Source organism: Paracoccidioides lutzii (assembly GCF_000150705.2).
Source record: "Paracoccidioides lutzii Pb01 unplaced genomic scaffold supercont2.12, whole genome shotgun sequence".
Taxonomy (NCBI): Eukaryota; Fungi; Ascomycota; class Eurotiomycetes; order Onygenales; family Ajellomycetaceae; genus Paracoccidioides; species Paracoccidioides lutzii.
Genome location: NW_015440958.1, coordinates 654,768 through 672,302, shown reverse-complemented (window position 1 = coordinate 672,302; position 17,535 = coordinate 654,768). Strand labels below are relative to the sequence as shown.

The window sequence follows — 17,535 nt, the reverse complement described above, 5'->3', positions numbered from 1 at the left end:
CTCCGCAGTCAGCGTCTGTTCTCCAGCACTTCGAAGCAGGCTTATAATGCATCTACGGGAGATATTCACATCTCAAATGCTGGGACGAAACGGGGATGACCTATAGTCTCTCATACAGTATATAATTAATTTTGTTTCATATCCATGAGGCTGATGGGATGCTGCTGCCAAAAAAAAAAGAAAAGAGAAGAAAAGAAAAGAAGAAGGAAAAAAAAGGGAAAAAAAAAGGAAAAAAAAGGAAGATAAAGGAAGAAAAAAAAAAGGAAAAGGAAAAGAAAAGAAAAAGGAAAAGAAAAAAACCAACCTCAAATAATCTCTTTTCCCCCTCGCAGTTAATTGGTCTTAGAAACAAGCCCGTAGTTATTTCTGTCTAAGTTAGCTACCCTCGTCAGCGCGGTACGACATTCGGCCCCCTCCTTGACAACCTAATCGCTGCGATCCATGGTATACTTCGTGAATGACGCGCGTGTGGGTGGAGAATGGAGAAAGTGTCAGATTGATACATAAATAGACGCAAGCCTGCTTCCAATGAGGCTCAGGCCCAGCTCTGCAAGATCAGAACAAGTGCTGCGTCAGCACCAGGAGAAATTGCCGTATATTATTATTATTATTATTAAAAACGGGTTGCAACTAAACTAAACTTTGGTACTAGCTAGTTAGCAGTTAGTTCGTGAACCCTAGCTGACGAATAGTTACGGAGTACCAACACCACAGGTACCTTTTTTTTTTTTTTTTTCGTTTACATCATCCGATCCATTCCTGTTGGCCCCTCGCATGATTTCCTGGGTGAAATGTCGATTCGAGAAATTCCATGGGTGATGTCTGATTGTTTCCCGATATTATTATCCAGGGTTTTTTTTTTTTGGGGGGGGGGGGAAACAAAATTCCAAGAAAAAAAAAACAATTGACAATAGCCGGGAATGATTTCACACGTGCGAAAAAAAAGTACATATAATATATCCCACCTGGCAGTTATTTTGCCACGTTTGAAGCAGAAATTCGCACCGCCTCCGTAGATGACGACTTTGCAGGGGTTTGATAGATGGGGCTTGAACAGCAAGTTGACTAGAAATCCTTCATCTCAGATCCAGTGGAATCCACAGCTGAATAAGTCGAGAAGTTGTATTGTCGCGGCCTTCTCCTTCTGCGTCTTCTTCTTCGTCAAAATAACCTTGGCCTTGGGAACTGGGCAATGCAGGACGCAGCGGTAGTTGAGTTTTTTTAGCGAAAGGAACAGCCCCCTTTTGTTCCATCGCCCAGCCCCAAATGGCGCCAAGCTGGCCGGACTGTGAGCAGGCAAAAAAATAACAAAATAAAATAAAATAAAATAGTTAATAAATAAAATTAAAAAAACGATAGCTGGGAAATTTCTTTATTAAAAGCTGCATAAAAACATGCTTAGCTGAGGAATCAGAAAACAGTGGCGATTGTGCTACGTATACCGTTCACCTTCCACTATTTTCCTCCAGTTTTGCGGGCGATCCAGGGTGGCCTATGCGGGAATTTAGGTTCCACGTACTCCGCACAGGCTTGTAGCTGGCGGACCCCAGAGTTGCAAAGAAAAGAATGCTGATACATAAGCAAAAAGAAAAGTAGAGAGAAAAAAAAAAAAGGAAAAAGAAAAAAAAAACCCTAAAAGCCAAAAGCATATCAATCAATCAATCCCCTAATTATCTCTTCCCCATCTTGGTCTGCACTGGGGTCCGTGCTGATCCTGTAGGCTCTCGGCTGTTTAACAGCTGGGTCAGTCAGCGTCATGATACAACTTAATCCTGGAAAATATCGGGCGCGTTCAGTCGAATGTGGTTTTAAAAAAGTGGAACGGTGGTTTTAAAAAGTTCGGCTAAGAAAACTTTCAGTGTGGGTTTATCAATGCTTCTACTGCGTAAACCACGACACCCTCCCCTCATTTAAAACTGCAATTCACTAGTCGTTCCTCCATATCTCTATGCTTTTTGACAGTTCGTTGATGCGATCGTCGTTCTCCGGTTCTCACCCTGAACTAACCGTATCCTGCCCGCCCCCCCCCCCCCCCCCCCCCCCCCCCTACTCCCTAATCTCTAATGCCTTCTTCTTAACCTAACCCTAACTCTAACCCTAGCCCCTAACTTACCCCTAAACCTTGGTGTTGAGGACCGAGGATGAAGAGAGACGTCTTGGTATTGGTATATGGTAGGTGTGGTGTCTGCGCAGGGAGCTTGTAGACTGTGTTTTATGTTAGATCATGGTTTTAAAACAGTGGGCCTTCTCATAAACTACGTTCAACTGTAACCCCAAAAAAGATCACCTGTAGCAAGCAGAAAGTGGAGTTACGTCAAACTCGTGTCAATTGAGCAAGCTTGACAAGCTCGGAATGGGCGGTCAGGCATTATGCGACAACGCGTACGAGAGAGTTTCATGGATGGATTGATGGTGATGGATGGAGCGGATACCACGGAGAGTATCTGTGCAGCCAAACCAAGCCAACCAGGCCAGACCCAGGTGACGGAGGCGAGCATTGAAGGCCTGCTTGCACGTCCATCACGCCCTCCAGGAGGAAGAGAAGAATTGTAGAAATCCTGGGACCAAAGAGCCCACCTGCTGGGGACCCCGTAGCAGGCAAAGCAAACCTGGGTTTTGGCGTCTGGGTTACGAAGCAAGAGCAAAAAGCTATTCATAAATCTAATTGTAAAAATAACTTCTGCGTCGTAACTTGCGGCTGGTGCTGCTGAGAACCGTGGGCAATTTAGCCACAGCGAGCCGCATCGAAGTCAGGCCCAAGGCTAATCCCAATCCATCGGCCCGATTTTGGGCTTTTGTCGTTGTCTCTTCTTTCTTCTTCTCCTCCCCCCCTAAATCATACCCTCTCTCTCTCTCTCTCTCTCTCTCTCGCGCGCGCGCTTTTCACATCTTTTTGCTTTTCTGTCTTTTGCTCTTTATCAGCAAGCTGATCTTCATCACAGTCATCCCACTACCTTTGTTTCACGCGACGTCATATTCTCTCGCTAATCCCTGCTCTGACCTCATCCTGGCTATCCCCGGAAATCAGGACCTGAGACGCCTGCCAATGAACATTTGTGATCTGAATCCTTGGCCCAATCTCCCTTGTTTTGGTCTCCCATATCCGCCATCTTTTCAACGACCAGCCATTGTGGAAGACCACTACTTCTTCCTGCTTGCTGATAAAGTGATTCCTGCTGTCTGTGACGGTGAATAACAATCAAATTTTTTTTATTTATTTTTTTTTTAATTGTCCTCTCAATCCTGCATCCTCTCTCCCTTCCTTCATTTTCTGTGTAAAACCCACACTCGTCCAAGGGTCTCGAATCGTGCGGCGGTTCCACTTGGGTGTTTGAAGGAGAGCTTGACAACCCTTGGAACCCACATTGATACCATATATGTCAAGGACAAATAGCTATGCAGAACGTTGAATAAAATCCACTGGTCCCTTGTTCACCCCTCCCAACAAAGGTGGATTTTTCTCTCCTCTCTTGCACAACCCACCCGTTCTTCATACGCTGTCTCAACGAAAAGGGACCCGCCCAAAGGAACAACGACAAAAGAAACCTGACATTATTAGCAAATACTTCTAGAGCGGGAACTGCGCTTACTTTTGATCGTGAGATCTTCTTCCGGTGTCCTGGGATGGCAATTTAATGGAGATCCCTGCAACGTAAGTTCTCCCCGACGGGCGTGGGGCGCTGCCTACAGGCATTCTCTAACAACCCTCTGTTACTGACAACCAGATTTAAATTGTCTTTACATACAGGCAGTGAGGCCGTGGGATAAGATACAGGCTTCAGCTCCCGTCGAGTATTTACATGAATTTATAAAATTTTCCGTCTTTCGAACCTCGTTTGCACCACCAAATCCTCCCAAACAACTTCAGTAGAAGTAGTGGCTACGTATTCCATCAGTCGCATCATTTCAGATTTACCACACGCAATTTACCCCTCACAGCCACCATATTCAGTGCAGCAAACGTCGGTCTCCTCCCTCTCCTTCTTATTTTATTCCTTTTCCTTTCCTTTCCTTTCCTTTTCCTTTCCTTTCTTTTTTTTTTTTTTTTTGAGAACAAAGACCTGGTGTAGGGTAGCGGGAGTTTAATCTTCCGATACCTACCTAGAATTTCACAACAGCAATGCAACCGACGACGTCAGCGGGCATGGCGAACACTATAACCCCAGAAAGAGGACATCACACCCTTACCCCTCTATCTCCAGCTCCAGCCTACATCAAATCCTCACCACCTCCAGCCCTTGGCCAACAGGAATTTCCTCGGCCTCCCCTGCGACCTTCACCGCCCCTTCTCAATGAAAAACTGAAACTGATGCTCACCGCGGTCCCCAAGAGAAAACCTATCGAGCTAGCCGCGCTAGAAGTCTCCCACAACGCCGTCATCCACAATTCTCCAATTTCTCCAGTGGTAATCGATAACTCTTGCTCTCTCCCGGAAGCTACAAGTGCCCAAATCGAGGATGTGAGAACCCTTAGTCAAGACTCGTGGCAAAAGGAAGAGTCGACACTGAAAGAATCCGTCAAGACTCAACTTCCCCAACGCGGGAGCTCCCTCTCTTCCACAACTTATGCCCTCCCTTCTCACCAGGCCCCATGTCGCCATATGCCTTCGAACAGTGTATCAGAATCTCCACGAAACGTCCCCGAGCGCAGGGATTCTCTCCGTTATGACCAATCTCAACAAATGCCGTATAACATTGCTCAGAACTCGAGCCAAGGTAGTTCGTCACGAGGGAGCATTGAAAGCCTCCCTCAGGAGAATGAGGTATATCAACCGTTGCAATATCATCACCAGACATATGAAGAGGGTGGTTTAGATAGAAATGGAAATCGTGTATCAAAAAGAACGCTGAGGTCCGCGTCTGATTCCTCTTCAGGCGGCGAACCGGGACCAGGAGTCTATTCTCACGGAGAATACTTGACGCCAACCCGAGGACCACATCTTGGACTTGGAATCCAGCGACCCGTCTCAGCATATTCGTCCATGTCAGACCTCGCCGCACGAGGCCGCTCCCCAAACCTCTCCCCCCATGTGCATGCCCGCGCCGTCTCCGCACATTCAACAGCATCTCCGGATACACGACCCCTTTCTTTTGTTGACCTTCTTAATGTACCTTACCCTCAAGCCCCGCCAGGTCCGAAAACCTTGAGCCACGACCATCTCCGTCCATCGGTTGGAAACAATGCATCTCTTCTCAGTCACAAACAGACCTTTGACATGTATTTGGCCAACGTTAAGAAGACGAACGACCCAGGTGCTCAGTTCGAGTTTGCGGTGTTCATGATTAACGCCAGCCAAAAACAAGAAGACGACCAAAACCCCAACGACTCACCGAGACCCGAGAAATCGGAAGACATATCTAGGGCTGATCTATTACGCGAAGCTAAAAACATCCTCCAACGCCTTTCCGACCGTAGCTATCCTTACGCTCAATACTATCTGGCAGATGGCCTCGCCTCCGGTCTTTTTAACAAAGGGAAGAAAGACGACGATAAAGCGTTCCCATATTTCATCGCTGCTAGTAAACACGGGCATGCTGAGGCTGGGTACCGAGCTGCTCTATGTTATGAATTTGGCCTTGGGAGTCGACAGGATGGCGCAAAGGCTGTCCAATTTTACCGCCAAGCGGCATCGAAGAACCATCCCGGAGCGATGTTAAGGTTAGGAAAAGCATGTTTAAATGGGGAGATGGGTCTCGTAAAGCGATATAGGGAAGGTATTACGTGGCTTAAACGAGCCGCAGAGTCTGCGGATCGTCAGTACAATTCTGCTCCTTACGAACTCGGTTTGCTTCATGAAACGGGATATGGAGACGATGTGTTCCAAGATGAGACGTACTCCGCACAATTATTCACAAAGTCTGCAGAGCTGGGCCATGCTGAGGCAGCCTATCGCATGGGTGACGCTTACGAACACGGTAGATTGAACTGTCCCGTTGATCCAGCGCTCAGCGTGCATTTTTACACTTGTGCTTCACAACAAGGACATGCTTTGGCGATGATGGCGCTATGTGCCTGGTTCATGGTCGGCGCAGAACCATTGCTTTCTAAGGATGAATGTGAGGCATATGAGTGGGCAAGAAGAGCTGCAGAATTAGGTAAGCCCTTCACACCTTCACATGCGTAAAATAGAATCAAGCACTATTCCCAAATAAATGGACTTGAGAGCTGACGTTGTACAATCCGGTTTAAGGCCTTCCGAAGGCGGAGTATGCCGTTGGCTATTTCACAGAAATGGGCATTGGATGCCGCCGCGATCCTCTGGAAGCCAATGTTTGGTACGTTAAGGCTGCTGACCACGGAGATGAACGGGCGAAACAGCGCATCGCGGCAATCAGAGCAGCAGCATCTGGGGCTGACCCCTCCATGGCTTCCAAGCGAGGTCGCGGCAAAGCAAGACAGCCTAACGAATCTCCAGGTAAGCAAATTGCATGAGAGTTTGGTCTAGTTATCCGTTTAATTAATCAATATAACGCTGTAGGAGACAAGCAAGGCAAAAATAAAAGATTCATGATCTTTTAATTTTTCTTTTTAGATCTCCCGGACATTTTAACGATTCACCATCTTCCGCTTTTTCACCCAATAATCTCTTTTGATCGTAAAAATCTTTTTAGGATATCCCACATATATCTCATGCCATAATATCGACATCCGTAAATTACGTGAACGCCTTGTCATTATACCTCTCTCGCCACGGCAAACGGGACCGGCGAGCCCGTATAGTATATACTACCTATTAACCTAGCATACACTTGCCTCATCAACACCTAACTCTCATTTTCGCGCTTTTCATTCAGAGGCTACATTTTGTACACACCTTCGCTCCGAACTTGGCAGCTGTCCCATTCAACCCATACTTTTGCATTTATTTGAGGAACTCTTTTTGCACATTTATGCCATTTTCATCATCATGGATCAGCTTACGGTAAACTCTTGCTTTTGTACTAGCCATTTTGTTCTTCAACTTCAAAAAAAAAAAGATCTTCTCGTCTTCCTGGTTTTGAATCTCATTTCTTGGCGCAATCTGCTTGTCAGTTGGGAGCATATACACGCACATATATTGCAAGGCGCAAAAAAAAAAAAAAAAACTAAAAAAAAACAAAAAACAAACCCCCCCCCCCCCCCCCCCCCGAAAAAGAACCGAAAAAGAAACCCTGTTGTTCTCTTAAAATCGGCTAATTAATTACAACTTTAATTCTTGTTGGCGTTTTTGTCTCCTTTTCTTTTTCCTCTTTTCCTGTCCGTCATGCGTTGATTTCGCAACTTTATTCTCATTTATGTTTTCAATATTTCTGAGCTTTTTCTTTTTCTTTTCTCGGCTGGCTGTTGGTTGCCTCCTTCTGAACTGGTTAACTGTTGCTTCTATCTCCTTTGATCTGCTCTTTGCAAACTACAACTTTCATCTTTGGATGTGGTGATCAAGCTACATACATAAAATGTCCCTAATACTAATTATAAACATGTTACATGGGCAAGATACGGAGCGCCTTCACTGGATGTGAACTGTGGGTAACCGTGGAGCAAAAGCTGCTGCTGCATGTTAAGGAAGATAGATGCTAAGCTGTCCGAATGGAATTGATCTCCGCATATCTTTTCTCCGGCAGGATAGAGAAGTTCTCGCATGGGAATATAACCTCACAACGGTTTTGTCTATTGAAAGATGTAATTAATGATGTTTCTCATGAAGTAAACAAAACCTCTCCACCACAAGAGTGGAACTATCTTGAGAAACTCAGGATATAGAAGAAAGGTCGGTGGTGTTCAAACGTACGAACGAAAGTTGAACCTGAGCAGCTAAGTTGCCACACGAACCATCTCAGGGGTTAGAATCACGCTTTGGGTTGACCTGAATATAAAGAGTAACTTAGAACCCAAGCAAACATTCCAAAAAAAAAAAAAAAAAAAAAAAAAAAAAAAAAAGAAAAGAAAAGAAAAAAGAAAGAAAAGCCCATCCGTACCCTTTCACCCACCCAAGGAAGAAATTACTTTCTCTAAATTCCAGAGGGATCGATCGATCATGTGTGGACACCAAACAAGCCATCCTAGACAAACCTCTCATCTCATATTCATACCCAAAAACCAAAAACCAAAAACACTCCTCCATGACACGGAATCGCTCATCCGCTTCACCGGAAGACGGCTGTGGGTTGCTCGGACCCGGTTAACTAACTAACTTGTCTGATTGGATGTTCATTTCGCAGAGGTTTCGGCTCGCCGATTGATTGGCTCTAGTGTGATAAAACGGGGGTACGATCTGGCGCTCGATGGGCCTCGGGATTACAAGCTCACAGAGCGGATAAGGGGGCATCTCGGATTCCAGATCTTCAGGGTGGTTGCATGATCCGATCGGGGCGACACTGGAGGGCAAAAGCTTTCGTTGATTATTTCGCCGATGACATCTAGTAAAATGAAAAGGGGGGGGATAATATAATAAATAAATACACAGATGTTGCTAATTGGCAGATAACAGGGAAGAGGTTTATTTCTTAGATGATGGGTGATAATTCTAATATCTACAGAGGAATAATTAACAGGTGGAAATGTAAATATATGTATATATATATATATATATCCGTGTTCAAATACGTCAAACCTCCCAACGCCAACTTACGAAACACAGCATCAGGAGCTCCATTGCAGCAAAGAAGAAACAAAAAGCAATGAGGGACATGGTGTACATAGGAGAGGTGTGGTTCCTAGTATGAAAAGGGGTGAAATAATACAGAAAGAGAACGTAATCGTATATATGCCTGACCTGGGTCGCGGGGGTTAAGGAAACGGTCCTTACGCCGTCCTCTACTAGGCTTTTAACCCATCCTCTGGCTGAGAAGCGCTCTTCTTCTCTCTGACTGTCTGGTCCGAGTCAAGCTCCAGCGTCAGAGGATAACTTTCAGTCAGCAGACTAAGAAGGCCGGCAAGCCCAATGATAGCACAGGCTACAGCCCACACAATGCGCAGACTGTCCGTATAAGCCTCTTTCAAGTGTAGTTTCTGCGGCCCGTCTTCCATGGCGCGAACCACTTGGACGAGCCCGGCAGCATCCTTGCTCATCTCCAATGCGGAACTGACAAATTCAGGGTATTTGAGCAAATTCTTCCGCATTTGGTTTTGGAAAATGACACCGCCGATGGCAACGCCAATTGACTGCCCGAAGGCGCGGAAGAAACTGAACATCGCGACCGCGATAGCCATGTGGCCGGGCCGTGCAGATGCCTGGATTGCGAATCCAAGCGCGGGGAAGAGGAGTCCCATCCCAATGCCCGCAGGGAGCGTGAGAAATATCCAGGCCGCAGTGCTGGTGTCGACGTCAAGAACGGTGAAAAGTCCCAGGCCCAGTGTTGATAGGAAAAACCCCGACCAGACCGCCCACCGCCAGTGACCGGTTTTGGTAACGAGAAAACCGGCGACGGCACCGGCGGGGGCGACGGTGAAGGACAGCGGGAAGAGCGCTACTCCAGACATAATGGGAGAGTATTCCTTGACGGTCTCGAAATAGAGTGGCATGTAATAGAGGTTACACCAAAGGACGAGACCGTGCATAACTGTCTCGATGTAGCTTATAATTGCTGTCCTGGTTGCGAAAATGGTCACGGGTATAATGGGGTTGTCCGTAAACTTGAACTCGTAAATCATGGTCACGATGATCCCAGCGAATCCGACAATGAGCGGAACGAGCGTTCGCCAGGAATCCCACTCATACATCACACCACCCCAAGTCACCGGAATTAGAAACGAGGTGGTGCTCGCGACGAAAAGGACGGATCCGATGTAGTCGATACGACGAAGCTTCGACATTAAAGACGTTGGAATGAAGTTCAGTTTCAGAAACACGATAATAAACAGCGTTCCGACTCCGATGAATGGGAAGTTGATGTAGAAAATCCATCTCTATATCCAGCAATTGAAACTGTCAGAAATTTTGGCGTTTCTCCAAAAGGGAAGAAATTCTCGCCACTTTTTGTCTTTCGACATAGGTGTGAAATGACAAGGTACTTAAGACTTACCCAGGTAACATTTTGAGCGAAGCCACCCCCAAGAATAGGCCCAGTGACTGATCCGATACTCCACATGGCACTGAGGATACCGAAGTAATTACCTCGCAACCTCAGTGGAACAAGGTCGGTTACTATGATCTCAGTAATGGAAATGATGCCACCTCCTCCGATTCCCTGGATGGAGCGGCCAACGAGCATATCGGTGAAGTTTTTCGAGAGGCCCGCGACAAGAGTGCCTACAAAAAAAAATGCAATTGCAACGAAGAGCACGGGCTTGCGGCCGAAAATATTCGAGAATGAAGCGAAATTCGGTTGGAAAACTGGAAAGGTCGTTAAGCAGAAGCAAACCTTAATTTCAAACATTGCAGATGTATACCTGTGGAGCACAACAAAAAGGAGGTTCCACTCCAAAACGCTTTGATGGCAGTACCTTTCAACCTTTCTGCGATGATCTAACACATGTACATATATTATTAGGACCACGTTACACATATCAATCCAGCACTGGACTTCCCCGGACTGACCGGCAACGCGACTGAGATGGACGTGCCATCCAACGCAACCATCAATGTGAGCACCGCTAGAGTCAAAAAAGCCAGCCATGTTCCTGCAGTTGGACGGAACTCCTTGGCCTCGAAATCATTATCATTTAGGGAAGGGGGGGAGGAATTGATCGGCCCTCTATCAGGGGATTCCTTCGTCCCGCCATCAGAGAGCTCTTCTGAAGATAGAGCACTTTGGTCTGCCATTGGGGTGTGGGTTCTCACCGATGGCACCAGAATAGGGGACATATTTTCAACCAGGCGTTTTAAAAATGACGATAAGTAGAGGAAGACATATATATTTGTCTTGAGCTTTTAATGCGCCAGGGTAAGGTTGGGTGTAGCTGTAGGAGATTTAGAAGCAGGTTCCCAGATAATTAAAACTGGCGGATATGAAACAGCGTAGAGAGAAAGTCTCGTGGGAGGAAGGTTGCTTGGTGGTAGGACAAAGGTCCTGTCGCCTGTGAGAGGAAGAATGCTTCAATCGCAATGAAGACCACTGCTCGATTCGGAGTCAGATAGAGTCCCATGTTCCGTTGGTCCTCCCGAACTATATAACAGGTGTTTTTTTTTTTTTCTAGAAAAACCAAGAAGGTCTAGAAATGAAATCGATTCGTCATAGCGCAGGAAGCTATGAGACGGGAGGGGGGGGGGGGGGAAAGAAAAAGGGAAATAAAAATAAAAATAAAAAATAAAAGAAATGTTGCGCAGGTTGAAAATTCATTAGGGCTCCCCACAAAACGAAGCCCAAAAATGACGGCGCAGCAGGAGCAGGTCCAAAATTCCTCCGGCGGGGAGACAGACAGACGGTATCTCGGTGTGTTTTTTGGTGCTCATCGACAAACCCCGCCTGTCGCCAGTCGGACCGTTTTCCAGGCAGCATCATTTCTCGCTGAGGACATAATACCCAGAGAGGCTAGCCGGATAATCCTGTTGGTTAGTGCGGGGGGGGGGGGTTTATTCAGAGGAGCTCGCATAAGATCTCAAACCGCACGGGGTTCATGGAGATGCGGTTGTGTCCCCCTTCACTTAACCCCACACACACACACACACACACATCACATCCGGGAGCCTTTTAATGCTGCGCACTGTCTGACCCCAGGCCAATATACTTGGCTGTCGCCCAACGGTCCGATCACTGCTAAAAGGCATATTTTCAAGCAGAGGGGTAAAGACTTTTGGCCGGCCCCGGAGCCCCCTTTGAATTCAACACATCTGCTGGCAATGCAACATCTCCCGGACGGTTACAGTGATAATAACCAATGGAGTCGGCCCTGAAAGGTCAGCCCCAGCCCAACTGGCAAACGTAGCCCGGGGTTTTTGGGGGGGTGAACCGAATGCTTCTTTCTCATCCACCACCCCCTTCCCCGGCCCATACTTCATGCTCTCGTAACGGCATAGGATGTATCCACGGGATATCTGATGATCAGATAAAGGTGGAAGCCATCCCGCAGACGCTGCCTGTTGCTTGTATAGGGGTGGGCGGGGCGTATGTTGGTTGGATTGGATGGAACCACGTCATGGGTTCTTCTTTCGTCCCGATCGATACTGAAATTACTGAAATTACCGTATACCGTATTACTGTTAACCAACCTAGCTTAGTTATCTGTTGCTTACCAAGCGCACCGGTAACCAACCTAGTTAACTAGTTAGTTAATAGTTAACTAACTTGATTCCGCCGAACCCGAGCAGAGCCTGAGGCGGGACAACATTCCTCCGACTGGGCGCCGGCTGGACTAACCAGTTTGGACGGTTGCGTTGCCCCGCAGGAGAAAACATAACAAGAGAGCGCGAGCCGCCGCCTGTGGCTGGCTCTCGCAGGGTCCCCGTAGCTACGTTACTCGCCTAATTTGCCCCGCCAACAGCCGCCCGCATGGCCAATGGGATCGGGAACCTTCGCCCCGGACGGAGTCGGCTTTTGAAAATTCGATGGCCAAATCTCCAATCTTCCAATCTTCCAGTCTCCAATCGCCGGTGGAGAGGGAGAGTTCCGAGCAAGGAAGACATTCATTCCCATCATTCCCGTCTCCCCTCTTCCCCTATATAGCCAAGTTTTCCTGCTCCCTGCTCCCTTGGCTCCACCTGAACCACTGCCGAACGGAATGGAGCTTTGCATAACCACTACGACGCGGAACGTTAGGGTTTGATATATATTCAGCACGCCGCACGCCGCATGCCCCGAAGCCTAGACGTGAAAGAGCACGGGAGAGCCCACTCGAGACCGCTCGTGTCTATTCAACAGGTTATCAGTGAAAGGGACCTGCCCAGCTTCCTAATGAAGGTGCCCTTCGTCCTGCCTCTCTACATATATATGCATGCGAGTGACGCTCCCAAACCTAAAGCCATGACTAGTGTGATCAGCGAGTGTGAAGCATGCATGCCCGCTTCCAAGTAATATGACATAAAACTAAAGATAAAGGAGTTGAAGGATGCTACTACAAATACGCTATATAAATATATATATATATATATATATATATATATATAAACAAGAGAAAGAAATAGAGAAAGAAGCAATTCATTGAAGCAAGCAACCAACCGACAGGACAGCGCAGGTCGGACAGGGGGTATGTGGAAATGCAACCGAGTCAGATGACAGACAGCAGACACAACATGATTCCGAACCGAAAGGGATCCGGCTAAAAAGCGTCTCTGGAGACATTGAAAATAAAAAGGAAGGTATTTTGAATTGCAGATGGAGTAGATAAGCGAGTTCTTTCGTTGAAAGTAAACAGTTGTGTGTTGGAAGTTCCCCTTCGTCTTCCCGGATCTCCTCCTCCTGCTGCTGCTCCCCCCTGGTTGTTCATTCCCGCACGCGGTTTTCTGTTTCTGGAGAAGGAAAAAAGTTAAGAGAAAAGGCAGCCAGTAATGGAAAAGATACACTGTAGACGTCTGTCGTATTATGAGAAAGGTAATTGGGGGCGGAGGGATTGGGTGGATACGTTTTCTTCTTCAAGGAGAGAGCACGAGAAAGAAATAATTGTCATCCTTCCGCTTAATTTATGTATTAAAAACAGCAGATTTTCTTTTTCTCTCAGAGGAAACATACACACAGGAAATGATAGGGCAACACAAAGAAGACAAAAGAAGAGAAAAAGAGAACTCCCAAAGGCAAAAAAAAAAAAAAAAAAAAAACCAATCTCCGCTACACCATGCTACAAAAAAGATTGAATACCTACCCTTTCTTATTCTCTTTCTTATTCTCCGGGGGGGAAAGGAGGAAAAAAAGGAAAAAAAGGAAAAAAAAAAAAAAAAAAAGTCATTTAAAACAGATCACCGCAGCCCCAGTACTGCTCAACACCAAAGGAACCAGGCTGCTTCCACTTATCATCGGTGAACGAGAAGAAGACAGACTTGGACCCAACCTCCTTAATGATAGACTTGATAGCAGTGCGCTGCGCCTCCTTGCTAGCAATGGCCTTGCCATTGTTGCCACCGCTGCTGGGCCAGCCGGTCTCCAAGTTGATGACTTCCTTGCCCGGGCAGATCTTGCCGAGGATATCCATCTGGCTCTTGATGAAGCTTCCGCAGTTGGACGGGGTGACCTCTGGGTTGAAGTAGCAGTGGATGTTGGCCCCGATGACGTCGATGTGCGGGCAGAGGGCCTTGCCGCTCTCTTGCCATTTGTTCAGAGGCTCAGTGGTGGTGATCGGGCCATTGTAGCCAGCGCCTCGGAAACGGCCACGGGCGTATTCGAGTAGTTCAGACAGGGAACCTGCGTTGGCGGTGCCCTGGTGCAGAGCCTCGTTGCCGACGACGATGAGGTTGATCCGGTCGAATTTTCCCCAGTTGACGATGTCCTGGACCTGCTTCTTGGCTTCGGGGATACCGGCGCCACTGATGAAGACGCCCAGGATCATTTCGAGGCCGTTGAGGATGCAGGCGCTGCCGATGTTCTGGAGGCTGTCGCAGTCGGTGCCGTAGACGCGAACGGTTTTGAACCCTTTGGACTTGATGAGGGCGATATCAGCAGCGACGGCAGCAGCACCCTTACACTGTCCGCCATTAGTATATGGAGAGTAGGTCATGCCCCATTTCTCACCGCCACCAAGAGTTGGATACTTGGGGGGATTCTGGGGAGTTGAAGACTTCTCGGGAGCAGGAGCCTTGGTTTTCTCCGGGGTGGGGGCCTTGGATTCCTTGGGAGGGTTGGCTGGATAATCGGGCGGTGAAGTTGGCTCAGCAGTTGGTTGAGGGTGACCTCCAGTTGGGGCAGGGCAGATGTACACGTAGCTGGTCTGGGTAGCAGTTACGGTCTGGGCGGGAAGAGTGTAAGTTCCAGTGGAGTAGGTGGCAGGGGTGGGATAGACGAAGACGGTGCTGGTGGGGACATGAGTGGTCGTGGGAGCGATGGTGTAGGTGCCAGCGGACGGGCAGACATAGGTGGTCTGCTCGATAACACTAATGACAGTACTGCCAGCTGGCTTGACGACCGCGATGTCGCAGGTGACGGTGGTTGCGGCTGTTACAACGGTGGTGACACCGCCATAGGTGTGATCACCAGGAGACACGGCAGTGCTGGTGGCCGCGCAAACGGTGGTCTCCTCGGTGACAATGACGGTCTTGGCTGGGATGGTATAGGTTCCCGGGGTAGGGTAGACGGTAACTTCAGGAGTGGGAAGCTTGGCGCCATTGGTTACGGAGACGGTCTTGGTGATAGTGCTGGTTGTCTTGATGGTGGTAGTTTTCTCCTCGATCACTAATATTGTTGTGTTGAATGTCAGCAATTTAAGTTACCCCGGAACCAAAGATTCCCAACCGACATCAGAACCATGGAAACTATCCGTGCCTTTAGGTTTGAAATAATCTTATTTTATTTTTTTCTCTTTATTCCCCTTTCTTTGGCCTTTTTTTTTTTTTTTTTTTTTTTTAAATTATTATTTTCTCTCCCATTTCCCTTCTTCTAGCGTCCAGGGAACTGGTAGAAAAACAAATGACACTTACACGTTGGCTGTCCATAGTAGGTTACGACCTTGGTGGTGCAACCGCAGGGCACTTCAGGCTCAGGCGCAGGGGCAGTCTCATAGCCTCGTCGTTGATGGAAGACTTTGTGCTGCTGGTGACCAGCGTGGGCAAAAGCAGTGCCAGCGACTGCAGCCACGGCAGAAAAAAGAAGAGCCCCCTTCATAATTGGCCAGCAAATCTATTAAACGATGTTGATGCCGCGTATGGGGAGGACTGGGGAGAAGAGAGGAGAGGTGGTGAGGGAAGGATCTTTGCTTCGTAAAGAAAGAATGCCCGCTGAAAGAGTGAAGCGGTGGTGAGAAGGACGGATAAGATCGTCAAACAAGAAAAGGAATGGACATGCGGAGGGGGGTCGCAAAGCCTTGACAGAAGAAGAAGAGGAGGAGAAGAAGAGAGAAGAAGAGAGGAGAGGAGAGGAGAGGAGAGGAGAGGAGAGGAGAAAAGAAAAGAGAGAGAGAGAGAGATAAAAGAGGAGTTGGAAGAGGGAATAATGAAAGGGGCAAGGGCAAGGGCAAGGGCACCAGGGGCAGACCGCCAAGGGGCCAACCAGACGAGGCAGGCAGGGCCAAAAAGGGCGGGAAATGAGGGCGGCCGGCCCTGGTTACCATACCGCTAGAATAGTGCGTATTTACAGAACACGCACACACGCACACACACACACACGCACACACACAGGTTTCTGCCAGCGAATTGGACAAGCAGTGACGGGAAGATGGCTGACTCCTCAGGCAGGTACGGTAACTTTCACAGCATCACCAAGGCGCGGCACAAGCCCTCTGGAGGCCTCCCCTGCAAATAACTCTTTCAGTACCATCTCTCGGCGTACTGTTCCTGGTCGTGATTCGACCGTAGATCGGGAACAGAGAAAACACAACCCGCAGAAAACAAACACCACAAACAATGATCGCACTCCTAAGAAACGGCACAGTTGAACACACGTCGAAGGACTTCGGGTTTACTGGGTGCCCCGGAAGCAAACAAACAACGGCCACGCAAGTTTCGCACCCCGCTAAACCAGCAATTTAAATTACAATTTAACCTGTATATATAGTCCGAGCAATAGCCAGGTACATTATTGGAGCCAGCGGGTGAAAATGACAAGTATATTATTATTATTATTATTATTATTATTATTATTATTATTATTATTAATCTTCAATTATAGAAGTATGCTGTCGACGTTTCAGAGATAATTCCGTGGTTCCTTGCTGACATTGACTCGAAGTCACTATTTACATCTGAGAATCAGATGTTTGGTTTCGTCATCTCAGATGAAGCATAGAGACATTGCTCTACGCAGAATTTTTTGCATCTTTTCATCCAGAACTTCATTCCCTCTTCACAACTTAAAAGTTAAAACAGGGGACACGTGACAGAGGTGTAGTGGCTGGTAATAATAATCACCACGGATCCAAACCTGCTGCCAGGTCCCCTCTGACAGCCATTGGCTCAGCGCAATCTCCCCCGGCAGCCAATTGCGGGCGGCGACAGCAGCCTTGGCTCATCTCCACCGAATGAATCTCTTACCGAGTCAAGCGAGACCCGGGCCCCCACTTGTTCTCTCGTCTGCCCAACCGCCCACCGCCCACTGCGCCCAAAATGCCGGAGCCTACCCCCAATGAGAAATAAGGTCCAACTGATCCTGGGGCTGCTGACAGCCGTCGAACAATTCCAAAATCTACCACCGCCGGCATCAGCAGAAACATGAAGTAGATTACATTGCATTCCATTCATTCCGCTTTCCCCCCCCCAACCACTAATTACTTACTGAATTGCTATGGGCAGGTACCCAAACTGTCCAACCCGTTTTATGTCTTGGTATAGAGACTGATAATGGATGCGCTGCCCTTCCACGCCCCAAAACCTGGTTATTCTGTCAATTACAACAAATCTAGCCAGCTTTGAAAGTCCAACAAAACAAACGAGGCCAACAACACCAGCATAACTTTCCAAAACGTGCTGCTGCCGTTGGTGTTGTCCACGTTGTCAGCTTGGTTGTCTCAATTTACTGCGTAATCACCGAATTTCCGAGCCCT

The 17,535-nt window shown here is 47.7% G+C and overlaps 4 protein-coding genes across 4 annotated transcripts; 1 reads left to right on the top strand and 3 right to left on the bottom strand.

The window, feature by feature from the left end:
• Window positions 1-1,076: 1,076 nt before the first annotated feature.
• PAAG_04861 (hypothetical protein) lies at window positions 1,077-2,657 on the bottom strand (the record flags this gene model as incomplete). The annotated part of the gene is made up of 3 exons (XM_015845396.1): window positions 1,077-1,277; window positions 2,114-2,205; window positions 2,387-2,657. 3 exons carry the CDS (start codon window positions 2,655-2,657, stop codon window positions 1,077-1,079), a joined length of 564 nt encoding a protein of 187 aa, XP_015699622.1.
• A 1,463-nt stretch (window positions 2,658-4,120) lies between these two features.
• PAAG_04860 (chitin synthase regulator 2) lies at window positions 4,121-6,432 on the top strand (the record flags this gene model as incomplete). Its single annotated transcript, XM_002793285.2, has 2 exons — window positions 4,121-6,095; window positions 6,191-6,432. 2 exons carry the CDS (start codon window positions 4,121-4,123, stop codon window positions 6,430-6,432), a joined length of 2,217 nt encoding a protein of 738 aa, XP_002793331.2.
• Window positions 6,433-8,796: 2,364 nt separating this feature from the next.
• PAAG_04859 (hypothetical protein) lies at window positions 8,797-10,783 on the bottom strand (the record flags this gene model as incomplete). Its single annotated transcript, XM_002793284.1, has 4 exons — window positions 8,797-9,885; window positions 10,002-10,312; window positions 10,369-10,444; window positions 10,517-10,783. 4 exons carry the CDS (start codon window positions 10,781-10,783, stop codon window positions 8,797-8,799), a joined length of 1,743 nt encoding a protein of 580 aa, XP_002793330.1.
• Window positions 10,784-13,797: 3,014 nt separating this feature from the next.
• Window positions 13,798-15,662, bottom strand: PAAG_04857 (beta-glucosidase; the record flags this gene model as incomplete). The annotated part of the gene is made up of 2 exons (XM_002793282.2): window positions 13,798-15,233; window positions 15,479-15,662. The coding sequence occupies 2 exons, from the start codon at window positions 15,660-15,662 to the stop codon at window positions 13,798-13,800; spliced, it is 1,620 nt and encodes a 539-aa protein (XP_002793328.1).
• Between the last annotated feature and the right edge of the window lie 1,873 nt (window positions 15,663-17,535).